The following is a 25,281-nucleotide window of genomic DNA, read 5'->3' on the forward strand; positions in this document are numbered from 1 at the left end:
GACAGAAACGTGGCGAGCCGAGTGCGCGTAAGGTGTCCACTGAATCCGTGACGAAAATGCCCCTGTTTCTCCAAAAATCACAGGAAATTGCCACGGAATAGAATCTTTGCCACTAATCTCTTTTCTCCTGCCCATCGAATAGGTCCAAAAATGCATCTTGTAAAATAATGGCAGGGCTCCTAGGGAATATTTCTCTTGCCCCCTCTCTCTTTCACCATATTAAAATACAGGAAAAAAAATCTTGGGAGAGTATTGGATTCAAGAAAAAGGCATCGGAATCTGAATCACCGGCCGTCCAAATTCACATGGCATATCCTCCAGGAATCCAATTTATTTTATTTGCCTATTGCTTCCTCATGGACTTTGTTTGGAATGAACACCAATGGATTGGGACAGCTAGTTTTCTTCCCTCCTTTTTTCCTTTTCTTCATAAAAGTATTACATTAGCTAGTATTTTATTTTTTTTTCAGAATTTAACTTTTTATATCGTATCTTAAAATTTGATGGTATTTTAATTTTATAGAGTGTAACATAAATGGTCATTTTGCTTTTTTAAATGGTAGCACAAATAAGTAGTGGGGATGACACCACCATACCATATAGCTATTCTACAGATGGACACAACTTTGCAAGTGACTAAATTTTAAAAGACAAATATATCTTCTAGATGGATATTCGAAACCCCGTGTATATGCCATGTTGAAATGATGTCACTGTTCCCAATAAGACAAATATCAAATGGCCAATTCTTATCTTCAAAGCGGCACCCAAAAATCTCATTCATGGTTTGTTGTTCGTGACTCGAATTTCTTTAATCATCAAGGTGGCATGGCATCTTCTTTGCAATTGATGTATAATTGGTATATTCTACTGAATGTTCTGAGAATACACTTTCTTTGATGAAGTGTGTGGTAGTTTATGATAAATATTTACAACCATGGGGATATGTACTTTTCATGTTGTTGATGAAAAACACGAGGCCTGGGAGATCTGCTTAACTCTAGTGCAGGTCCAAAGCTCGCCTTCGGGTGTGTTAGCGTGCCAGTTGATTTGATCATGTAATCGACAAGAAATAGAGAAAGAAACCGTGGTTAAATCCATAAATGATAGCCGATCGGCTAAGTGCCGATGACATATCATTCATCTTTGAGCCGATGTCATACGTGAATCGATCGGCGAATATAAATAGATAATAAAGAACTAAATCTACTCGATCGGCTGTAGATATTACCAATATATAGTTCTTATATCGATATATACTTAAATCAAGTGATTGGGATAGATTGGTCACCATGCGAGACAGTATAAATCACTTAGATCGAAATATATATTAATAACAGGACTATATATGTTTATAGCATAGCCGATCAGATAGATCTAGCATGTATCGGCTAATACCCCGATGCTACTCTATATCAGGATATTAAAACATGTATAATATACCAAACAGAAGCTTAATATACATAAATGCAATAATATCTTGACACAAGGGCAGATTTAACATGTCAATGAAGCATATAGAGCAAATATAGTTAAATCAGATAAGATCAGCTGAAACTCCGATGCTACCCTAATCGGCAACCAGAAGGCAGGCTAGAGATTGATATTCTAAGCACGACTTAATAGATCAAACTCAACTGATGCAGCATTAAGTATGAAAAGAATAACAATATCTAGACAATCAAGCTGCTGGAAGTTTCATATAGTGATAGATATCTTATATAATCTGAGTCAACGTCAAAATCTAACCTAATCGGCTGTCTTCTTCGAGAGATGTTAGCCGGTTGTAGGTTAGATAGCGATATTGCCAGAGATTATGTAAGATATATGATAACCCGATGAATTACATAAACAAGATTAGAGTGTCATAAAGATGGAAGCACTAATCCCGAGAACGCAAGCCGTCATAACAAGTTTTACCTCTTGTTGAAGATCGAAACCGATGTAGCTCAACCCGAAAGCAAGAACTCGTCGAAATAAAACTAAAGCAAAAGGGTGGCGATGCGCCGAAATTGTATTGAACGTGTGTGTTACTTGATTACATGGGGTTCGGGATCTATTTATACCCGAAAATTACAAACAATGTCCATATCAGACACGACTCTTATCTCTAACAAACTCTAAGATACCAAAAGTCTTTACGGCAGACTTTTGCCCAAACGTATCTCTAAGGAAATTACATAAAATATCCTAATTAATAGATACCATTGCCTTCTCAGGACTCTATCCATGTGCGGCAATCATCTTGAAGCACCTCAATTCAACCCGATGTCATACACCAAGTTGTATTGTCGGAATCGGCTGCATTGGCTTACCTAGTCCGACTCAGACTCAGTCGATCCTAATCGTAGCCGATCTGGACTCCAGCCGATTCCTGTTCTGTTCCCGAATCGATCTCTGCCTTTGACTCCACTTTGATCTAATCTTCTTTTCCGATGCTGATATCACCAAATTTGGTCGTTAACACATGTGTGTTATTATAGTATTATATTGAAAACGGTATAAAGTTACATTATTCGGAATTTTAAGGCATGCTTCGTGATGGCGCTCGGTGGTGAATTGTGTGATTACATACCAAACAAGGCACACATCATTGAAGGCTAGCCTCTACTGGAAAGTACCTCTTGGTATCGTTCTCTAAGTTCTAGACATGAATACTAATAAATGTACACAACTAATCAAATGTGTGCGACACACATTTGTGAGTTGCAAAAAGCACAAAATAGTCTAGCAAATGTGACAAAATGAAAAATAGGCAACAAATCAAAGGAGAAGCATACAAATTTTACTACATATGGAAAATGCGACAAAAAGAAAAACAAGTGACAAATCAAAGAAGTTTTACACAGTAGTATACCACAAGGGGTAAAAATGTTACACTAATCGAAATGTCGAGAAGTACGATGGGGCTCAGTGTTTAATTATGCAATCATGCACACTAGGCGAAGCACACAACATGAAAAGGCTAGCCTCTTGAAAGTACTTCTTGTATCACATTAGTTGTATGTTGAAGCCGATGTTTGTTAGGATGTTTGGTGCTATAAGTTGTAAACATGCATACTAACAAATGTACATGACTAAACCAATGTGTGTGGCACACATTTATGAGTTCTAGAAAGCACAAAAATGATATAGCAAGTGCAACAAAAAGAAAAATAGGAGAAGCATACAAATTTCAATGCAGATGACAAATGCGACAAAAAGAAAAAAAACAAGTGACAAATCAAAGGAGTTTTACACAGTAGTATATCACAAGGGGTAAAAATGTTACCGTAATCAAAATTTCAAGAAGTACTTTGTGATGGGATTTAGTGGTGAATTATGCAATCACACACACCGGGCAAATCACACAACATCAAAAGCTGACCTTTATCACATACTTGTATGTTGAAGCTGATGTTTGTTAGGATGTTTGGTGCTATAAGGTGTAAACAAGCATAGCAATATATACACACAACTAAACCAATGTGCGCATCACACAATTTTGAATTCCAGAAAGCACAAAATGCTATAGCAAATGCGACAAAAAGATAGACAAGAAGTTAAACAAGCGACAAATCAAAGGAGAAGTGCACAAATGTCACTGCAAGTGCTCGACGAATTAAAGGCGTGTGCTGTTACCGAATCATTCGAAGCAAGCCAAAAAGAAAAAAAAATAATAATTATGTTATTTTGTACGCATATACGAACAACTCATCGCTTCAAAGAGAAGCAATCGAAAAGCGCAAGAATTAAAAACCGATATATTCTAGATATCGGTTTTTAATAGCATCATATCCGTCCGTTCTATCCTACGCATATCTTTACCTCTAGCAATTAATCCGTCCCAAATCTGAATATCTTCAATCAATTTCTCGCCCACAGATTAATTACACCAGCCGAGTAGCCGACCCTCACCACGGAGATATTTCAATTTCCATGTCATGACCCTATAAAACCATCAGAATTACAACATCTACATAAAAAAAACTAACTTTATAAATCAGTATCATTTTTCTTGACATATACATTATTTATGTACAATACATAACAATAACTTCATTGACACATAAACAAATGGAATGGGGCTAAAGAGAAATAGACGAAGAAATGAGGGGTGTTTTGACAAAAGTATCCCTCCTCCACTGCAAGTCTGCGATGAAGAGGTGACGTGAAAACTCGTCCTCGCCTTGGTTTTAATCCCCCGAGATTCTCTCCTCATCTCTTCTCCTTCACATTTCTTCTATATATACCCAGTCTCCTCCCCTCGCCTTCCTTCCCTTCCCATCAATCCGTCCACAATCAAACCACTTCCATCTCTCAATTCTCAAGCACACACACAATCCAACAAGCTTCTCGAAGAATTCTCGATCGAGGTGGAGTGGTGGTGTATGCGCGATGGGGCTGGATGTGGGGGAAATCGGCGTCGGCGCGGCGGACCTGAGCCTGGATCTCAAGATGTTCGCCGCCAAGAGCTTCGGCCGCGTCAGGGGCAAGGACACCACCACCACCGCCATGGGTGACTGCATCCGGAGGCTCGAGGAGGAGATGGGCAAGATCGAGGTCTTCCGCCGCGAGCTCCCCCTCTGCGTCCGCCTCCTCGCCGACGGTAATAACTATTAAACAAAAAAAAAAGCCTCTTTCTTTTTTGTTTTGTTTTGTGGTGGCGAGTTGTTGATTTGGGCATGGCTTGCGTGCAGTGATTGATGTGATGAAGGAGGAGGTGGAGAAGAAGGGTGGTGATCGTAAGGAGGATGAGGAGGACGCCGCCGGCGACAAGAGCAACTGGATGAGCACCGCGCAGCTCTGGACTGGGAATTCCGGCGGCCCAGACGCCGCCGCTGCTGATCCAGTGGTGAGACTTCGTTTCGTTTGATTCTTCAATGGGTGCTTGTTTGTTTGGTTGCGTGGATTTCGGTGGCTGAAATTTGGACGATCGTCGCAGAAGCAGGACAAGGTGAGGATCTCATCGGAGGCGAAGTCCAACGGCGGCGCGTTTGTGGGCTCTGGCGCGCCGGCTTTCGCGCGGCCGAAGCAGAGCTTGATGAGGAAGGAGGACATGGCGTACGACGTCAGGATGCCGGATCTGTCGCTGCTCTCGCCGCCTGCTTCCGCCGCCGCCGCCGACGAAAGCCGCCGTCAGGTCGTGGGCTTCGCCCAGGCCGCGGCGAGGGCTGCCGCCATGGCGGCGTCTGGCCCCGCTCTCAGCCTCCAGCCCCAGCCTCAGCCGGCGGCGGCGCAGCAGCAGCAGCAGGCGAGGAAGACGAGGCGGTGCTGGTCGCCGGACCTCCACCGCAAGTTCGTCGCCGCCTTGCAGCAACTCGGTGGCCCTCAAGGTACACTTAATTAATTCATTAATTAATTGCCATTTCTAGAGCTAAGAGCACCTGCATCTGCATGTGGTGATTAATTACTTTGGAATTAGTAATTAGTTGCTCATGGTGATTGATTCCTGAATTGATTGATTGATTGATTGTGCAGTTGCCACTCCAAAGCAAATCAGGGAGCTGATGAAGGTGGATGGACTGACAAATGACGAGGTCAAAAGCCATCTTCAGGTGAGGAAAATTCACCACTGTTTTTTTTGTTTACCACAAGATTTTCTTCATCAATGTTCAGTAACAATCATGACTTCTCGCGACGGATTGCGATGATACTGATGTCGATTTTTGCGATTCTGATTGCGCAGAAGTACCGCCTGCACAACCGGCCGAGAGTGCCAAGCTCAACAATTGTGAACCAACCGATTGTGCTCATGCAAGGGCTCTGTTACATTCCTCAAGAGCAAAGCAGCTCCCAGTCTGGATCCCCTGAGGGTCCTCTTCATTTCTCAGGCTCAGGCATGGCCGGTGGCGGCTCATCGGCGGCGACGGTCAGCTGCGAGGAGGAGGATGGCAGGTCTGAGAGCTATGGCTGGAAATGATCCAAGATGATGTTTCATCACAGCTTTGGTGGGTTAGGTTAATTGCGGCGCGGCGATGAAAAATAATACCAGATCTTCAGGGAGGAGTTTGAGAGGAGAGATTAGTGTAGGTGTTTGTATACAGTGAGATCGAGCCTTGAGTGCTTGAGATGAAACTGATGGTGAGTTGGTTGTTGTCATGTATATCGAAAGAGATGATACTAGCTACAGTTTTGCGGCGAGTTTTGCCGGTTAAAGGATTCGGGCAGAGCTACAGTTTTCGCCCTGAGAATTTTACCCATATCGTGTTTCCAACCTCTCTTGAATGATTTTCTTGATATCTTCCATTTCAATCAAGCATATTACTATAGTTCTGATAAGCTTGACATTGCTGTTCTTGCTGATTGAAGTATATGAAATGGACAGTGGTTTTAGGCCTATTTTAGCAAGAGCCAAGAGGGCATGTTTCTGGCTTCTGATGGCCATCAACATTCCAGCGGCATCAAGAGCCAGAACAAGGAAGAATAATAAAAATCTTTGGATTCTTGAATTGAAAAGGGGAAAAAAAAAACTTTGGATCCTCATCCTTTTTCTTGGGACTTGAGGTGGTCCTTACCCCTGAATGAATCCTGATCATAATAAGTTTCTTGTCCAGAACCGCAGCAGAGTCGTTTCATCCAACTGACCAGCCAAGCCATGACACCAACAACACCTCTGTCTTCCACATATATCCCAATCCTTTTCTTTTCACCACATATATCTGAAAATGTACATTTTTTAAAGATAACTGAAGTTTTCATTGAATCTAAACAATTACACACGTACATTTTTTTAAGATAATTTAAGTTATCATTGAATTTAAACAATTACACACGTACATTCTTTTAAGATAATTGAAGTTTTTATTGAATTTAGACAATTACATCAAGATAGTATAAATATACCTGCTGCGAAAAAAAAAAGTATGCGATCAGAGTAAACAAAAGGGAAAAGGAAAGAGAGAGAGAAAAAGATTAGCAGACACCAAGAATCTGATGCGTCGCCGGAAGAGGAGGCGACGGAGAGGATCACACACCAAGAATCTCTCATGAGCTGTAAAACCGCGAGACTGCATCTTTCTGACTCCGATTATTTCTCGACGAAACTGTGAGCATTCTTGGCATGCAAGTCTGCAGGTTTCTTCGCTAGTAGTAACATTCTTGTGAGTTTAGTTATTGCCGTGAGGTTTTTCAGTTCCGAGAAGTCGCGTCACACATGACACATCTGAACTCATCTTCACCTCTCGTTTATGCATGCCTCTGCATGCAATCAAGCCAAAGTTTGCAGCTGCTAAATATTAGTATAAATTTGTTCGTCCTTATCGGTTGAGTCAAACGAAGGGCAGGATGATCACCCATTCTTATCCGGAATCTATTGTATTCTGAGGCATTATTAGCATTCCTGATGCTTGCTTTGAACTTGTCCCCAGCCTTGACCTGTGCAAGCATGGCTTCACTTGCATTTTTATTTATGATCTTCATCCTTATGTTGGTCTCTGGTCGTGTCTTGCGTGTAACATACAAGAGTATCAAGATCGATATTTTACTGACAGTGACAGTTTTCATCAGTTTTGTGACTTCTTCAGAGGAGCTGAAATGAAATTAGTGTGTGTTTCAGGTAATGTTCAGTTAACAGTTCCATCATCTTCCTGCAGATGAATGCTGTAAAGTGTGTGCTACTTTGGGGTTTCATCTTGTGTGTTGAAAAGGAGAATTCATGCAAATGTACAGATATGAATTAACTGGAGCATATAAATCAGTTGGTTGCTGGTGTATCCAATGTTGAAAATGGGATTGTTCTTGGATGTGCTGGTGAATATTCGTGGATCTTTCTGTCTGTCACTCTCTGCAGAGTGGAGACAGCCCAATGTTCAACAACCAGAAGCTGGTTTCATCAATCAATCGGTATATTCTTGTTGGTGCTGACTCACTAATGGGGATGTTCTTCTTCTTCTGCAGAAATTAAATTTTGTTTTTTTTTTTTGGTTTGATGTAGACCACCTGCACTGCATTAGCTGAACTTTTCAACACCCTCTACCATTTTATTCCTTATCTTGATGATGATGCTGCAGTTGTGCCACATGAATATAATTCTGGTTCAATTTGTCTCTCGCGTTCAAATCTTCAGGCTGACTTTACATGTACTTTTCAAATAAATTTTAAAAGTTTAGTCATTGCTGGGAGTAGAATTAGTCAATGTCAATCAGCAGAGTTGCAGAGTATCTCGTACACTTGTTTGCGTTCATTTTGAAAACTGGAAACATGAAACAAACTGAGTTCACAGTAGTAGATCAAAGTACAGAATTTATAAAAAGGGAAAAAAATGTGACACAAATATGTGAGATTTTTAGAGAGAAGGCCAGAGGCCCGGCTTTTGCGTGAAGGCCAAATACACAAATATGTGAGATGGGCCTTGGGCCACTTTGAAATGTGGGATTGAGAAAACACGGGAATAGGGAAAACTTATGAATATAATAATGTTCATACTCATTGGATTCCTAGGGATTTTAAAACACAAGAATGTTTCGAAACATTGTTTGATCAGCATACAGATAAAATACAGGAATTCTATACACTTGAAGAGAAAAACTTGCTCTAGAATGATTCATTTCATAGGAATTTTAAAGAAAAACAATCCTTTGTTTCAAATGGCTTCATTGGATTATTTTTTGTAGGATAAAATTCTCTAGAATTCCTATTGCTTTTCCTTAGTTTCAAAGGAGGCCTTCCTTATCTTGTCCTTGCAACCAACTGATACAAGCTGCAAGCAAGCTTTTCACATGAACGCTTGAGTTGTTGGGCCAGGCGCCCAGGCCAGCATTGGGCCGAAAAGAAAACCCAAACCTGCATGACCAGGTAAGCTATTATGCCCAAATCATGAAACTCTACACCGATTTTATAGGACCTAATTTGCACGGTTCTGAACATTTAAGAGGCAAAGATTTCTAGTATTTAGGATAAGGGATGTCAAACAAACTCGGTGTAAAGTTTCAGGCTTATAAAATCTTGATATCTCAGCAAGTTCAGACTGAAAACTTGAATTCCTTACCAGGTGATTGAAATCTGAATCTTGAAGGAGTTTCAAATGCTGGCTAGGTTGCCACTAGTTTCTTCTGGTATGAGTTTCTGCCGTTGTACTGAACTTGCCAGTATGAGTTTGGGCAGGCAGCGATGAGTTCCTAGAAATGATGGAAAAGTAAGCATGCAGAGTGCCGTCAGATGCAGTCCTCACCAACGGTCTCTACAAGGCAAAATGATGCAGAGGCATGCTTTGCTTGCTCCAACACTAATCATCATCAAACTAAGTTGAAGTATTATAATCTATGAGTAAGTTGCAGTAAACTAGACACATTTCTTTTGTGGATTTGAGGTTGGTAACTTGGGTTTAGGAGGGCAGGATGGATCACGGATGGAGTACATTGGTATGGATCACGAGGCAAAATGGTTGCATGTGAGGGTTTACTCAAAAAGAAAGGAAGAGAGGTGCTGCCTGCCTCGTGATTCGTGCACGCAGAACAAGCAAACTCCAGCTGTTTGTGCTGCCGTCCACGCGGAAACGCAATTCGTGCCCCTGATTTCTCCCGCGGTTTCTGATGAGCAAGCACGCAAATAAGCAATGCCGCTGTCTCAACTTTCAGGACTCCTTAATTTGCGCATAATAATATATAAATTATAGAAATGGAACTTTTCTCCATTAAATTACTATACTGCTAGTACCACCGGGAGTACGTGGTTTAGTCACACTGTTTGAGGATATTAAGATTAGAAAGAGCTAGTAAGAGTATGAAAAAAAAAGGGTTAGGTTTATCAACTTTTACTTTGTTTTCTGAATTAGTATATCGTTATATATTCTCTGGATGAGAATTTCAAATGTTTGGGAGTATTTAAAGAAAATCTATAAGCACATAGTCTTAGGGTAAGCATATTATTATCACATATTATTGATTTTATTATAAGTATAAATTAAATATTTTAAGAAATAAAAGCAACACAACAGTTGAAGATTTTTTTTAAGAAAACATGTTTTTTGAAGCATGAAACAAATGATTTGTTTTAATAATACGATTAATCCTTACAAACGCATTTAAAGTTCTATTTGGGAGAGTTTAATATTAGCAGTCGACTCGTAGGTAGTTTATGACAATCTGAAAAAAATTAAGTTCTTTTTCTGGATCCTATAGCTATATATTCTTAGAGTCTAAGTGAGAATATAGACTATTTTAAGAGCTGGAAATTCTTGAAAAAATTACAGCTCCTAGAATCTCCCAAACAGAGCCAAAGTTTACTCAGTACAGAACCATCGTTTGGATAGGCTTGCATATGCTTAAATTAATACGGTCTTGCATTACCAAGCTCGGGAACGTCAAAATTTTCACCAACTTCTAACTCATCAGTTGATCAAGATTTTGTAGTAAAACGGTACATCGTTTGAAACCAAGAAAGCTGGCAGCAAGCAGCGCCCCACTTGCGTCCTCTCGCAAAAAAATGTCGGTACCTTCACCCAAAAAAACGCAAGTCTCTGTAGCATTCATTAACTCTATTGTCCTCCTCCATCTAATTAAGCGGCACAAATTACGGCTTCTTTTGAACTCACCCAGCAAAACATTTGTAAAAAGTAATTTAAGCATCATCATCAGGCCAGGGCAGGCCAGATAATGCCATGGTAGGGTTATCCATTAATTATTCTAGGGTAATTAAGCAAAAAGGCAAGCTGCCTGCCTGCTACTCCTGTACTACTTCGACACGGTTCAACGGCCACATGCCTGCATGACAGCATGGTCAAAGGATTAGGATTTCCACTTATAACTAATCCTGCTCCACTAATCACCACGCGTATATTAATTAAAGCCATAAGACAATACTAATTGTCCTCCATTCCAGCCTTTGTCTGCAAAAGTGTAGTACGTACTAGTTGTAGCCATGCATGCCTGTGACAAATTAACAAACTGGCGACCATGTGCAAGCTTATTTTCTTATTTTCTGCTCTTCTCCCATGCAAGGTGACCAATTGGTTGGCTATTTTTCTGTATTACATTCTCTTGTCAACTAGACAATTAATTAGTTACTGCAATATTAATTACATGGATGCTTTCATAGGATACCTGCAAATAAATGTAACATACTCCTAGTATTAATAAGCACCACACATGGCACATTCCTTCTTAGAAAAAAGAAAGGAGTATCAGGGTATGTCTTTGTGGATAACTAATTGGGCAATTAGTTCATATCTGTAAAGTGTAAAATATACTATCATTATATAAGAGACACACATTCCTTTTAGAAAAGAAAAAAAAGTATGTGTATCAGGGGCTGGTTGTTGGATGACCAAAATTCAGATCTTTAAAACCAGAATATTCTTGTCATTTTTCTTTTAAACAAGTGGGTTTTCACGGCCGTCTATACCTCCGTGAGGGAGGGACCACACACTCCACCACACACTCCTTTGTAACGCCACGAATTCTACATTAGCTTTACATGAATTTCACATAAATTAAAATGATTTATTTTGTGTATAAAAAAGAAGAAAGATTCATGTGTTTTAAGCGAGCCAAATGCAAAACTAGTGCCAACACCAATGAGAAACTTCGATGCAAATGCAGTTAGTGTGACACACCATTTTCTATTAGAACCTGTTTGAGATAGCTAAAATTGATGCACAATCTAATTCTTTTATAGTTATTGGAGGGTACAAACAAATCAATTAATTATTAGAAAAATTAAAATGTTGCTTTAGAAAAGTGTTTCAAGGAAATTTTATATACTTTTAATTTTTACGAAACACACCGTGTAGTAAGTTAAGAATTGTTTTAAAATACCAGAATTAAAAAAAAAGAACAGGGCCTCAAGGCAAGGTAGTGGTAGATCATTATACATGTGCCCATCAAAAGAGTTACACATATGCATGTTAACTTGTTCCCTTCTTTTCTTTATCTTCTTGCCTTTAAATTTTCCCTCTTTTGACTGTTGTGCATGCTTGTAAGCACCTTTTCATTTTGGTTGTCTTCCAAGCTAAGGGTCCTGTGAAAGAATTTAATTATTGTAGAGTACACAAGAGCCACTCCTACATAGGATCATCTAGAACTATCGCCCACTCGTAGAAGCAAAAGCCGAACAAAATGAAAAGAAAAGAAAGAAGAAGAAATAAAATAAACAAAAGAAAGAAAGAAAGAAAGAGGGTCGATGAAATTGCAGGCAGTTTAATTACACTAGGTCTCGTGTTCGAACATGGTTGAAAACTTCTCCTCCCGCGCACGTAAAATGAAGTGATTCATTAGTATATAATTAATTAAGTATTAGCTAGTTTTTTTAAAAAGATTAATATAATTTTTAAAAACAACCTCTTATATTTTTTATAAAAAAATACACTGTTTAGCGGGTTCAGAAAATGTATGTGTGAAAAATGAGGAGGTAGAAATTGAAAATTTACGCTGCCGAATGCACCTTTCTTTACTCCGAGTTAAAACGTTTTAGAAAAACCTGCTTTATCAATATATATATGAGGCGAAACTTTTGCCCTCCCTTTTTTTTAAAAAAAAACTTTTTCCAAACCGTACCATTCATCCATGCATTGTTCATGCCATTTGCTTAGGCATTGTTTAGTTTCAAACTTTTTCTTCAAACTTCCAATTTTTCCATTACATCAAAACTTTCCTACACACATAAACTTTCAACTTTTTTATCACATCGTTCTAATTTTAACCAAATTTTCAATTTTAGCGTGAACTAAACACATCCTTAGTTAAGATTACTTGGTACAATTACTACGGAATACGGATGGAGGAGTTGATTGATACGAGGCCAAGAATGGAGGTTCTTTTGGACAAAAAAAATTCAGCTATGTACTGCGACGTACACACGTGGTAAGTGCATTTCCTCCCGATTCACCTTCAGATTTTGTTCTCGTCGATTAATTTCCCTGGTAAATACGAAATGTTCATGGTCCGTGATGAAATGATGATACGGCCGAGCACATAATGCGCCCTGAAACTGTAATTGCAGTACAGAAAATGGGTAACATATTCTTGAATAATTTTGGCACAACCAAAAAAAAAAAGCCGTCTTTTGTTCATTCTTGAACCGTAGGAATTGTTACAATTTTCATGTTCATGAACTTTTTTTGCAGAAACAAAAGAAACCCCTTTTTGTTAATTCCTCAACCGTAGGAATTGTTGTTACCATGTTCATGAAAATTCTTGGCAGAAAACAAATCCTCCTCCTTTAAATTCTTCAATAGCTGTACAGTATCTAGCACATTGAGATGTACGACAGCGTAATGCCGGATTCAACAAGCAAGTCAGCAGCAGCATCACTGCGTCACTGATCACTGTACTGGAGAGAGAGATGGCCAGAGAGAACGATGGTAGCCATGGAGGAGAGGAGGAGACAGGCTGGGCCGCCATGTTCCTCGCGACCTTAATTTACTCCTCCAATGGCCGCCGCTGCTGCGAAACGCGGAGAATTCTCTTCCAATTTAAAGCGCCCCATCTGTCCATCTTCTCCACCACCACTAGCATTCTTCTTCTCCATCCATCCATCCATCCATCTACGCGTAGATTTTGCTTTTCTTTGCTTTGCTTTCCAGTTGTAATTTTGTGTACGAGTACAGCACAAGCTCAGCTCAGCTGCTTCAGCTATAAAAGCTTCTCACTCTCTCACACACACACTCTCTCTCTCTGCTAGCTCAGCTCTAGATCCAGCAATGGCGCCTCCTCCGGCTGCAGCTGCGGCGTTGGCGGCGTGCATTCTCGCCGTCGCCGCCACCCTCGCCGGCGCCGACGACCCCTACCGCTTCTTCACCTGGAACGTCACCTACGGCAGCATCAACCCTCTCGGCTCCACCCCGCAGCAGGTGACTGACAACGCCACTAGATGTTCTTCTTCTTCTTGCAAATGCAGATGCAGTTCTTGAATTCTGTCATTCTCTCTCTCTGATAATTGATTTGGTTGCTTGGTTGAATCGAATCGAAGGGCATCTTGATCAATGGCCAGTTTCCTGGGCCGCGAATCGACTGCGTGACGAACGACAACATCATCGTGAACGTGTTCAACAACCTGGACGAGCCGTTCCTCCTGACATGGAATGGCATCAAGCAGCGCAAGAACTCGTGGCAGGACGGCGTGCTGGGCACCAACTGCCCAATCCCCCCTGGCGCCAACTACACCTACAAGTTCCAGGCCAAGGACCAGATCGGCACCTTCGTCTACTTCCCCTCCGTCGCCATGCACCGCGCCGCCGGCGGCTTCGGCGCGCTCAACGTCTACCAGCGCCCGGCCATCCCCGTCCCGTACCCGCCGCCCGCCGGCGACTTCACGCTCCTCGTCGGCGACTGGTACAAGGCCGGGCATAAGCAGCTGAGGCAGGCGCTCGACGCCGGCGGCGGTGGCGCGCTCCCGCCGCCCGACGCGTTGCTCATCAATGGCATGCCGTCGGCGGCGGCGTTCGTCGGCGACCAGGGGAGGACGTACCTGTTCAGGGTGTCCAATGTCGGGGTGAAGACGTCCGTCAATGTCAGGATCCAGGGGCACTCGCTGAGGTTGGTGGAGGTGGAGGGCACGCACCCGGTGCAGAACGTGTACGACTCGCTCGACGTCCATGTCGGCCAGTCGGTGGCGTTCCTCGTCACGCTCGACAAGGCGGCGCAGGACTACGCCGTCGTGGCGTCCGCGCGGTTCAGCCCGGGCGCGGCGCCGCTGATGGCGACGGGGACGCTGCACTACAGCAGCGCCGTGTCCAGGGCGCCCGGCCCGCTCCCGGCGCCGCCGCCGGAGCAGGCGGAGTGGTCGATGAACCAGGCGAGGTCGTTCCGGTGGAACCTGACGGCGAGCGCGGCGAGGCCCAACCCGCAGGGGTCGTTCCACTACGGCACCATCGCGACGTCGAGGACGCTGGTGCTCGCCAACTCCGCGCCGGTGCTCGCCGGGCAGCGCCGGTACGCCGTCAACGGCGTGTCGTTCGTCGTCCCCGACACGCCGCTCAAGCTCGTGGACAACTACAACATCGCCAATGTCATCGGCTGGGACAGCGTCCCGGCGAGGCCCGACGGCGCGGCGCCGCGTTCCGGGACGCCGGTGGTGAGGCTCAACCTGCACGAGTTCATCGAGGTGGTGTTCCAGAACACGGAGAACGAGCTGCAGTCTTGGCATCTCGATGGATATGACTTCTGGGTTGTTGGGTAAGCTACATTCCCATCAACCACTGAAACTTTCACACATTTCAGTTGCATCAATTCTCAGATGAACATCAACATGAGAAAGATCTGTTCATTCACCTTTGATGATTTCTTTCTCTGATAAATGGATTCAGGTATGGCAATGGTCAGTGGACTGAGAATCAGCGAACAACCTACAACTTGGTTGACGCGCAAGCGAGGCATACAGTTCAGGTATGTGTTGACATACTCGTAATGAATCTGAACTTCTGAAGAACAGTTAATTCTGAAAGCATGTTTTGGCTTTGTTATAAAAGCTGGGCCACATGGGTGGTCTGTTATCTTAAAAAAGGAAATTCTGAAATCTGAAAATTCCTAATGGATTTGAATAACAATTAACTCTGAAGTCTGAACATTCCTAATCAATTTGAAGAACAATTAATTCTGAATCTGAACACTCCTAACCAATTTTAACAACACTTAGCTCTGAAGTCTGAATTCTGAACATTCCTAACCAATTTGAAGAACTGTTAATTCTGAAGTCTGAACATTCCGATGCATTTGAAGAACAGTTAACTCTGAAGTCTGAATTCTGAACATTGACAATGTCCGTTTCGTCAGGTTTACCCGAATGGATGGTCGGCGATCTTGGTGTCATTGGACAACCAGGGGATGTGGAACCTGAGGTCGGCGAACTGGGACCGGCAATACCTCGGCCAGCAGCTGTACATGAGAGTGTGGACGCCGCAGCAGAGCTTCTCCAACGAGTACAGCATCCCGACCAACGCCATACTCTGCGGTAGAGCTGCCGGCCTTGGACACTGAGGAAGATGATGAAGAAGAACAAGATTCAGAATTGCATAGCTCGATCGGTCGTCGTCTGGTATATGTCTAGTAGAATAAGTCATACTACTGCTACTATAGGTGAAAGTGAAGATGAGAATTCAGAATTACAATTTCGGATATATGTTCGTTGTAGCTAAAACTGATATGCTATTACTATTCTTTGATCATGTCAGTGTTTTTTCTCTCTTGTGTTGTAGTCTGTGGACAAGGCCTCAGGCTTAATGGTGCAGAGTGCTCTGTTTCTGATGCCGCATCAATCTATTATTATGCTATTCAGTGATGTTTTTACAACAGTATCAGCAGCAACTATTGTAGATTCAACATGGGTAAAAAAGAACATTATAGATTCAGTATACTATTTCGAATTCAATCGCATGAATCAAGCAAGCGCTTGGGCAAAACCGATGCAAATTTTGGTAGAAAGGACACTGAAGAGCGGAATAGTTTCTGCTAGCTTCTGATGTCTGAACTGACGCTGATGGCTCTTCTCCTTGGCTTTGTTCTGTGAAGATTGCCAGTGTAGAGAAGAGCCATATTCAAATGTTCAGTTCAGAAATAAAAGATACTTTACAACTAAATTACATAGTAGTAGTAATCACTAACGATCTATAGAACTATCTGCAGCAACAAGAGCTTCATATAATGAGAAGTTGCAAGCTTCTCACTGAAACTGGACCAAAATGAACAAGACAGACAATAGGGAAAAATTGAACACCCATGGATTCACATTTCAGGAGAAAACAATGGACCGAAGCTCAGAATAATTTAAGTTCCATGCATGTTGCGTTAAGCATGACCTGAATATGAAGCCAAGATCACGACGAATTAAACATAAACACAATTCAACACGATGACTGAACACCTTAATGGCATCAACTAGGCAAGAAGAAACTCCTGCAGACTAAGAAATCATGGAATTATCCAGGTGAAGCCACTCTCATTAAGTGGCTCGTTAGAAGATACTGAGAAGAGCTGGCTATGGTTGTCTGCTACCTCCTGCAAGATCTACAAATACACACAACGAGTAAAAACTTAGGAGGACAACGATGATATAGCTCAAGATAAATGTACAGACAGATCAATAAGTACCTAGGTTAACTAGAGCTACTTCGGTGTGCGCTGACAATGGGCAATAAAGAAGACCATAGAATGTTGTCTTAACAAATTAAACAGCAGGTGCTTCGGTGACACCATTAATTCCATCCGATCCCATGATCCAAGTACATATACCCAATGCACAATTTTCTCGAGCAAACTGAAAATTGGTGTACTTGTAGCATTATAGGATTCATTTCTAAATATATGACATTATTGACTTTTAAACATGTGTTTGGTCATTCGTCTTATTAAAGCAATCTAAATATCATTTTTTATGACGTATTATTTGTTTCAGTGGCAGAGCGAGAAAGATTTTTGAGTCCGGGCAAACTTCAATATAACTAGTATTTACTATACAAATTTCATCATCAATATTAAAATTTTGTGGAGTTCTCGCCGGCGAGCCCGGGTAGCTGCTCGGCCTAGCCAGGTGGTGGCTCCACCACTGCTTCGTCTTATTAAAAAAAATCTAAATATCGTTTATTTGGTTGTGTCATATTCTATCATCAAGGTATTTTAAACATAACTTATATTCTTACGTATTTGCATAAAATTTTTGAATAAGATAAATAGGCAAAGCATATGTTCAAAAGCTAACGGCGACGTATATTTAAATACAGAGGTAGTACCTTGTGCGATTATATAGAACAAGATGAGATACCTGGTGTACAGAAGCTCATGTATGGGAAGATGGTGTAGAATCTACCACCCTCGGCTACCTTCTTCACCTGCTCCGATTTGAGCTCGATCATGAACACGCCAAGATTTGCTCTGTTCAACGCTGCCATCTCCGATTTCGATTTCTTGAATTTCTCACCAGGACATTCTTCAGTTTCTTCGATGAAAATCTCAACGAAAATGGCGGCATGTGCTCCGTCGGCGAGGAAGCCAATCAGGTCTACATCGGCGCGGCCATGGCGGAGTGCGGGGAAGAGCTTCTTCAGGCCGATGACCCTTTGTTTGGTTCTCTAGCTTCTTCTCTCTTCCTGATTGAGGAGAGAAAATGGTGATAAGCACCTTTGAGATAAGATAAGAAACCTGTACTAGTTCCGGAAGTGTCTTCTTTATGGGGGATTTGATTTCAATTCATTAGCGGATCATGTATCCATCTATCGTTACCCATATAATATAATTATTTTTTTTGTTCATCATGTTTACTACTTGATGATTATCTAAAAATAATATTTTTTTTATGCTTATCAGATTGGTGGTTTGTGCCCGTGAGGTAATTAAGGAGGTAGATCATGGTTGGGCATGGTCTTCTCTTGTGCATTTGAGTTTTCTGCAACTGCTCTTATCCTATTTGATCTATTTTACATGTTTGATCTCATTTTCAAGAACTCGATCCATTGATTTAAGCCAGGACTTGTAATGATATTTTGTTTGATAGACTAGTAGGTTCTGCAAGAGGGTTCAAACGGAGCAGTTGTCAAAAATTGGTTTTGTTTTTAGATGTAACTCGTCCTTTCTGGATCGATAAGGCTTGTCAGTTTGATTGCTGATACATAATCACTAATCTGTAATTTTTTTTGATTTATCTTGCATTCTCTCTCTCTTCCTGTTGTGTAATCACTAATCTGTAACTTTTTTTGATTTATCTTGCATTCTCTCTCTCTTTCCTGTTGTGTAATCACTAATCTGTAACTTTTTTTGATTTATCTTGCATTCTCTCTCTCTTTCCTGTTGTGTAATCACTAATCTGTAATTTTTTTTTGATTTATTGTGCCGCAGCTGGCACAGGCACGAACATACCCGCCGCTTGCCCGAGTGCTCGTCGGCCCTCGGTCTCATCGTACAAGCCTCCATCCATCTGCTCCGGCCGTTTCCCTCACTGCCGAGGAACAACCCATAAGATTCAGACTGCGTGATATAGGGTAGGCATGTCACAATGTGATATAGGGTAGATCTCGGCCCTCATTACGAGTTAAAATTTAACTCCATTAAAATTTTAACTTCTGAGTAAATCTGCGAGTTAAATTTTAAGTCCGATGATGCGGCTGCCGAGGATCCCGTGAGGAGGCGGCCGGAAATTACAGGTCAGGTTGGCATTAATTCTCACTTCTCGAAGATAATACATATTGCTGCATAGCACGAACAACATCTTGTCCATGTTTTTCTCAACTTGTAATCTGTAAAATTTCTCAATCCTAATAAAATTTGGTCAGCCTATATTTCTTTGGCTGATCCGGCAAAACAACCATTAACAGGCCATTGTATGGAATTTTTCACATGGACAAGGGGCCAACTGGATAAGTTCTTCATTCAGTTTAGCTAGTCAACTAGTACGAGAAGAAGGCACAGTAAATATTCATATAAATAAAATTACAATACCAGTCACTCTACTACATGTTCTTTACTGACTTAACTAATAAATACGACCAACTCTACCACGCATATTGCAGCAAAGATTACCCTCCATCAAGAGTGCCATCGACATCACTCATCAGCTTTTTCATGCTGCCACCAGAAAATGTGGGGTCGCCAAGGCTTCGATATTGTCTTGACATCAGCCAAAGAGATATCGCAGTTGCTACTGCTACAACATAGAACTCATTCCGTGGATCAATCTCGATCCTTGCATTACCCAATGCCTTGATCTTCTTGACTGCCAGCCTACACAAGATTAGAAAAAGAAAAAAGCAATTGCATCGCATGGTTAGCTTTATTACCATGCATGTTAAGTAGTAGGGACCCTAATTAGTATCACGCTAATTGTATCAATGGTAGAATAAAAGAGCTAAGCATTCTAAATCGAAGACATTGAGACCTCATATCCGTTCTTGTAAAAAGAAAATACTAGTAGTAGTAATTAGCATAGCGGGGCAAGCACGAAGATCAGATCGGTTTTAAGACTAGCTAGCAACAACCTAAGTGCATAAAGCAGAAGCACGGTTCGTTGAGCAATATGAAGCACAATGTGCATAAATATTGCATAGGTTACAAGGAAGTGTGTTGTTAATTACATCCTATATATATCCTTAACTCACCTTGCTGATTCCATAAGCTTAAAACCATTAGCATTCCTTTCCATGGAGAAGAACCTCTTCTGCCCTGCCCACTTCACACCCTCGGTTGCTTCAGAGATGACGAGGAATTGTCGCGGTCCCTGCCAGCAAGTGCACTCTGGTCAATACTGCTAAGGGTAACACGTAATCATAGCAAACAGAGCTTGATTGTTACACAAAATTATTTACTTAAACCCAATCATCAGAAGAAATAAAAATTGCGGAGCCAGCATACGCATCACAGGACTATCTTAGCAGCCAGCCTTACTGAATTAAATATAGAGTAAATTGTATACCGGGACAGATTTAGTTACCAAATTTCACTTTGTTCAAGGGCATAACCAATTTTTTCACTTTGGGCTAGAGTTTCTTTCCTTCTGTTGCACATTGTGCCACCTTTCCCACCACCCGGCTGGGCACTGCCTGCACATCCTACCATCGCCGACACCATGAAGCTGTTGCTGCTGCCGCAAGGTGTGAAGAGCAACAGCACAGGTGAAGGAAGAGGAAGCAAGGAGCAAAGTTCTAGGAGGAAGCAGATGGAGTTTGATCGGTTGTGCACAGATGGACCTCACCTGCTCACCATGGGCACATTCCTCATTGAGTTGTCATTGCGTCTAGACTCTAGCCTAGAGGATGAGAACACATGGCCTGGATATAGCTGCGGTGGTGAGGAGCTAGGAGCGGACAAGACAGATTGAGGAGGTCTAAACTGAAACAAAAGCCATGTCCCTTAGCCCAAAGTAAAAATATTAGTTGTACCCTAGTCCAAAGTGAAACTTTGGTAATAATACCGAGCCCAAGTTGCAATTTACTCTTAAATATATCATGATGCCACAACAAAAGTGTTGCTTCTATCTATCTTTTCTACCTCAACCTATGTTATAGAAAATATTGAAAAAAACACTAGTTTAGTCCTGATTCCCAATATACTAATAGAGAAACTGAGAAAAACAGCTAGGGAAGAGAAAAATGAATTGAACCGATTTGTGGACTGTGGTCTCTAGCAATGATCCAAAAGCTTTCATAATTAGACTGATGAAAATTTTTAAGTATGTACCGATAGAAGTTACATTAGCAGCCCAAAATATAGTGCTTCCAGGTAACATCCATTTGGAAATCAAGGGGAAAATGGGTTGAAGGGTGTTACGCCACCTGCCTAAATTATTAGGTGGCACGCAATGGAAGCTAGAGCTCCACAGAATACCACTACAGCCCCAAGAAAACATGTGCTGCGTTGCCAGGTTCCTCCAATCTAGTTGTGTATACGCAGAAGCACTTGGAATGGAGTGAATAATAGAACATCATTTCATTGTTTCTAGAGATCTTGTTAAAGCAGCAGGAGATCTGACATAGACTAGCAAAGTTCCACTGTAGACAAAGCTCGTAATCAATTTGTAGTCGGATTGATCATAAATCCTATTCTTCTGAAATCAAAAGCTCAAACGAAACACCTACACGAAATTAACCTCATATTGATCATAAAACCCTATTCTGGAATCAAAAGAAACGCCTACACGAAATTAGTAACATTTTCGACCGGGCGGCCGTACAAGAAACTAACCTAGCAAGCGAACCAAGCATCAGAAATTTATCCTACTCCCTCCGTCTAAAAAAAATGGCAAACTGTGGATTCCCGTGTCAACATTTAAGGTAAACTGTGGATTTCCATGTCAACGTTTGACTGTCTGTCTTATATGAAATTTTTTTATAATTAGTATTTTCATTGTTGTTAGATGATAAAACATAATTAATACTTTATGCGTGACTTATCTTTTTAATTTTTTTCATAATTTTTTTAAATAAGACGGACGGTCAAATGTTGGACACAGAAACCAGGGTTTGTCTTTTTTTTTTTTGACGGGGGAGTACGTTTTAGATAGATAGATAGATATAATAATTTTTTTTTTAGAAAAGAAAAGGTGCGAGGGGAGCAAGCGATGGGCAGATGGGATCGATCGAATCGAAGAAGACCTGGAGGAGGCGGCGAGTGGGCGCAGCTGCTGCTGCGGCGGCGGCTACAGACATCTGCGGCATCGCGGCGGGGCGGAGGGAGGGCAGTGGCGGCGCCTGGTCGATGATCTCCGGCCGGCGGCGGCACACCCCCGCTGGAGCAGAACAGGATCCGGAGGCGGAGCGGCGGAATACCCTCGCCAAAGCCGATCGCATCATCGCCATCACCTCCCTCCTCCTCCTCAACCCTCTTCCTTCTTCTCCCTTTCCCTTTTTTTTTTCTTCTCTCGATCTTACTTACGACTAGATAGGGTTGCGGAGTCTAACCACGCGGCCTTCCGTATTTGAAACTCTAATCCATGCCAATTTGCCAAAATTAGAATCGGACTTTTCAACTACTCCTGCAGTATATATATATTACCGAAAGGAAAATAAAATCAACTCTGCTGGAGTAGCTCACAGTAACAGACACCTTATTAACGGTTGCGGTTTGTATTAACCTAAAGGCACCGCCATAATACATGATATTATAATAAAGCATAATACCAGGCGGAGTGGTCGATGAACCAGGCGAGGTCGTTCCGGTGGAACCTGACGGCGAGCGCGGCGAGGCCCAACCCGCAGGGGTCGTTCCACTACGGCACCATCGCGACGTCGAGGACGCGCCGGTGCTCGCCGGGCAGCGCCGGTACGCCGTCAACGGCGTGTCGTTCGTCGTCCCCGACACGCCGCTCAAGCTCGTGGACAACTACAACATCGCCAATGTCATCGGCTGGGACAGCGTCCCGGCGAGGCCCGACGGCGCGGCGCCGCGGTCGGGGACGCCGGTGGTGAGGCTCAACCTGCACGAGTTCATCGAGGTGGTGTTCCAGAACACGGAGAACGAGCTGCAGTCTTGGCATCTCGATGGATATGACTTCTGGGTTGTTGGGTAAGAATATAAGCTACTCCCTCCGTTACAACGCCGCGCGGTGGAAGAGGCGGTAGCGGAGGAGGAAGACGCGGTCGGTGACGAGGCGGCGCCAAGGCTTGCATACGAGGGACGCGCGGACGAGGCACTCCGGCTCGTCGGGAGGGAGGCGGAGGAGAATCTCGCCGGCTATGGCCTCGTCCATTAGCGCCCGGCGAACGCGCAGCGGCGGCGGCGCCATGCTCGCCGGCGGCGAGGGCTAGGGCTTTTTGGAGGGTTTTGCTCGGCTTTGGCTGCGGATGTTTCGTATCCACAAATTTAGACAATTTGATCCTCTGTAAAACTAATTATACAAATAAACCGTGGCCAAAACTTATTTCAAAAATGACCCTTTTGTTTAGCGCCAAATCCCATAACGCTGAAGTTAGACATCTCAGTGCCAAATAACGTGGCACTGAATGTGAGTTGGCACGCCGACTCAGACTTCTATCCACAGTGGCACGACATTCAGCGCCAGTTGACGTGGTGCCGAGGTGTTTAAGTTTAGCGCCATGGGATTTAGCGCTAAACAAAAGGGTTATTTTTGAAATATGTTTTGGCCACGGTTCATTTGCTCGTTGTATAATTAGGCCCCCTTTGATTCAAAGGAAATTCATAGGAATTTTAGAGGATTTCATTCCTATAGGAATTTTTTCTATATAGCCCTTTGAATCAAAGGAATGGATATTATGGAATTCTATGAAAATCCTATGGATTGCCTAATACCATGCAAGTTTTGGAGGAATTATAACATGAGATAAAACTTCTTGGAAACTTTCCTTTGAGTCTTTATCTCTCCTCTAATTCTTGTATTTTTCCTATGGTCCAATAAAATGACCATTTCTCTTTTTCTTATGTTTTACAATCCTCTGTTTTACACTTACATTCCTATCAAAATTTTATGTTTTTTATATTCCTATGTTTTCTCATTTCTGCGATTTAAATGGGCCCTTTGTTTTTGCAAAGGTACGAATTGTTAAAATTTGTGTTTCGTACCCGTATGGCGTTTTGTATGCCATTGGATCGGGCCTTTTGCGGTCCACACCGATTATTCTTCGTGGGCCTTTGCTCCTGGGCCCTAACTAGGCCCACACCTGGCAAACAGTTGCAAACGCACAAAGTTTTGAATCGAATGGGGAAATACACCTGCATTGTTGAGTGCAGTTGGAAGTTTGGAACACTTTAATGTGGTGCTGCATCAAACTTCTCCATATGCAACAAATGCAAATGCCACCATGAATATTGTGCTTCAACAAGATCATCCATTCAGCTGAAAAAGAGTGATATATTACTGTGTTATTAATCCTTTTCAGGACTCAAGATTACCTGCAACTGCAATAGATAGAAGTCTTGGACTGGTCGCATGGAGTACCACATTATATATTATCCATGAACCAACCAAACACTGAAATAAATAGTTCTCGTATTTGAACACGAAATAACTGAATCTAATCAACTACTCCCTCCAGTTCCATATTAATTGACGTGTTGGACAAGATTGAGGTCAAACTTTTATAACGTTGATCATCAATAACTTTAAAAATATTTAGTTTAAAGAAATTAGAACAACATATATAGATTTGTATTTTAAAGCACTATAATAAAAGTAAACATGCATTTATTTATTATATATATTATAGTAGAAAAATAAGGTCAAAGATATATCTTGTAGACTATGTCATTGTCCAAAACGTCGATTAAAATGAAACCGAAGGGAGTAGTCAATGCGTTGTATCATTTGTTTTGCTACACGGGCGCTACTGCTTCAAATCAACAATCCTGCTTGAGAGACGAGCTAGTGTCTGCATGATGAGCCCAGGGGTCAGGAAACAAATGAGACTACGACCATGTAACAGTCAACATTTTTCAGCTATTAATTAGGCTCGTTAGTTTGATGTTGTCGCTCAACGTAGCATCCTTGAATTTGATCATCAGTGTACTTGAACAAGAGTGGGACATTTTCTAGTCCAACCTTGTAAGATTTCAGTCCATACTTTCCTGTATCTGACAACACATTTTTTTTCTTGGTATTGGCTGTGTTTAGTTCCACGCCAAAATTAAAAGTTTGAAGAAATTGAAATGATGTGACGGAAAAGTTAGAAGTTTGTGTATTTAGGAAAGTTCGATGTAACGGAAAAGTTGAAAGTTTGAAGAAAAAAGTTGGAATCTAAATAAGGCCACTGTTGGCAAGGTCAAATAGTGGCTTTCCAAGAAGACATCTTCCAGTAGTGATCTCCACAATCTGCATGCTAATCAATCATCTGTCAAGGATTAGTAACATATGTTGTGATGAACAGAACTGCCTGCCTACGTGCCGCCGGTAGCTCACTCGATAGGCAAGTAGGTAACCGTGCACACTCGC

At 42.0% G+C, this 25,281-nt stretch overlaps 3 protein-coding genes across 3 annotated transcripts; 2 read left to right on the plus strand and 1 right to left on the minus strand.

The window, feature by feature from the left end:
* The first annotated feature begins 4,207 nt into the window (after positions 1–4,207).
* On the plus strand, positions 4,208–6,182 carry LOC127778280 (myb family transcription factor EFM-like). The gene is made up of 5 exons (XM_052304860.1): positions 4,208–4,588; positions 4,680–4,834; positions 4,925–5,315; positions 5,461–5,537; positions 5,669–6,182. The coding sequence occupies exons 1-5, from the start codon at positions 4,378–4,380 to the stop codon at positions 5,900–5,902; spliced, it is 1,068 nt and encodes a 355-aa protein (XP_052160820.1). The 5' UTR covers positions 4,208–4,377; the 3' UTR covers positions 5,903–6,182.
* A 7,117-nt stretch (positions 6,183–13,299) lies between these two features.
* On the plus strand, positions 13,300–16,188 carry LOC127780743 (L-ascorbate oxidase homolog). Its single transcript, XM_052307695.1, has 4 exons — positions 13,300–13,768; positions 13,888–15,092; positions 15,224–15,302; positions 15,690–16,188. The coding sequence occupies exons 1-4, from the start codon at positions 13,619–13,621 to the stop codon at positions 15,891–15,893; spliced, it is 1,638 nt and encodes a 545-aa protein (XP_052163655.1). The 5' UTR covers positions 13,300–13,618; the 3' UTR covers positions 15,894–16,188.
* A 3,016-nt stretch (positions 16,189–19,204) lies between these two features.
* On the minus strand, positions 19,205–22,283 carry LOC127780584 (uncharacterized). The gene is made up of 3 exons (XM_052307506.1): positions 21,992–22,283; positions 20,000–20,118; positions 19,205–19,625 (listed from the first exon to the last, which is right to left on the minus strand). Exons 1-3 carry the CDS (start codon positions 22,193–22,195, stop codon positions 19,421–19,423), a joined length of 528 nt encoding a protein of 175 aa, XP_052163466.1. The 5' UTR covers positions 22,196–22,283; the 3' UTR covers positions 19,205–19,420.
* Positions 22,284–25,281: the final 2,998 nt, after the last annotated feature.

Source organism: Oryza glaberrima, chromosome 7 (assembly GCF_000147395.1).
Source record: "Oryza glaberrima chromosome 7, OglaRS2, whole genome shotgun sequence".
Classification (NCBI taxonomy): Eukaryota; Viridiplantae; Streptophyta; class Magnoliopsida; order Poales; family Poaceae; genus Oryza; species Oryza glaberrima.

What these genes read in the sequence shown, in the direction of transcription:
- LOC127778280 (XM_052304860.1), top strand. Translation starts at nt 4,378, where the DNA reads ATGGGGCTGGATGTGGGGGAAATCGGCGTCGGCGCGGCGGACCTGAGC. An exon ending in CCGCCGCTGCTGATCCAGTG is followed by an intron (nt 4,835 to 4,924) that starts GTGAGACTTCGT and finishes CGATCGTCGCAG; the next exon opens with AAGCAGGACAAGGTGAGGAT. An exon ending in GCAACTCGGTGGCCCTCAAG is followed by an intron (nt 5,316 to 5,460) that starts GTACACTTAATT and finishes TTGATTGTGCAG; the next exon opens with TTGCCACTCCAAAGCAAATC.
- LOC127780584 (XM_052307506.1), bottom strand. Translation starts at nt 22,195, where the DNA reads ATGGCGATGATGCGATCGGCTTTGGCGAGGGTATTCCGCCGCTCCGCC. An exon ending in CCACTCGCCGCCTCCTCCAG is followed by an intron (nt 20,119 to 21,991) that starts GTCTTCTTCGAT and finishes ACTTGCTGGCAG; the next exon opens with GGACCGCGACAATTCCTCGT. An exon ending in AAGCTTATGGAATCAGCAAG is followed by an intron (nt 19,626 to 19,999) that starts GTGAGTTAAGGA and finishes AATCTTGTGTAG; the next exon opens with GCTGGCAGTCAAGAAGATCA.
- LOC127780743 (XM_052307695.1), top strand. Translation starts at nt 13,619, where the DNA reads ATGGCGCCTCCTCCGGCTGCAGCTGCGGCGTTGGCGGCGTGCATTCTC. An exon ending in TCGGCTCCACCCCGCAGCAG is followed by an intron (nt 13,769 to 13,887) that starts GTGACTGACAAC and finishes ATCGAATCGAAG; the next exon opens with GGCATCTTGATCAATGGCCA. An exon ending in TATGACTTCTGGGTTGTTGG is followed by an intron (nt 15,093 to 15,223) that starts GTAAGCTACATT and finishes AAATGGATTCAG; the next exon opens with GTATGGCAATGGTCAGTGGA.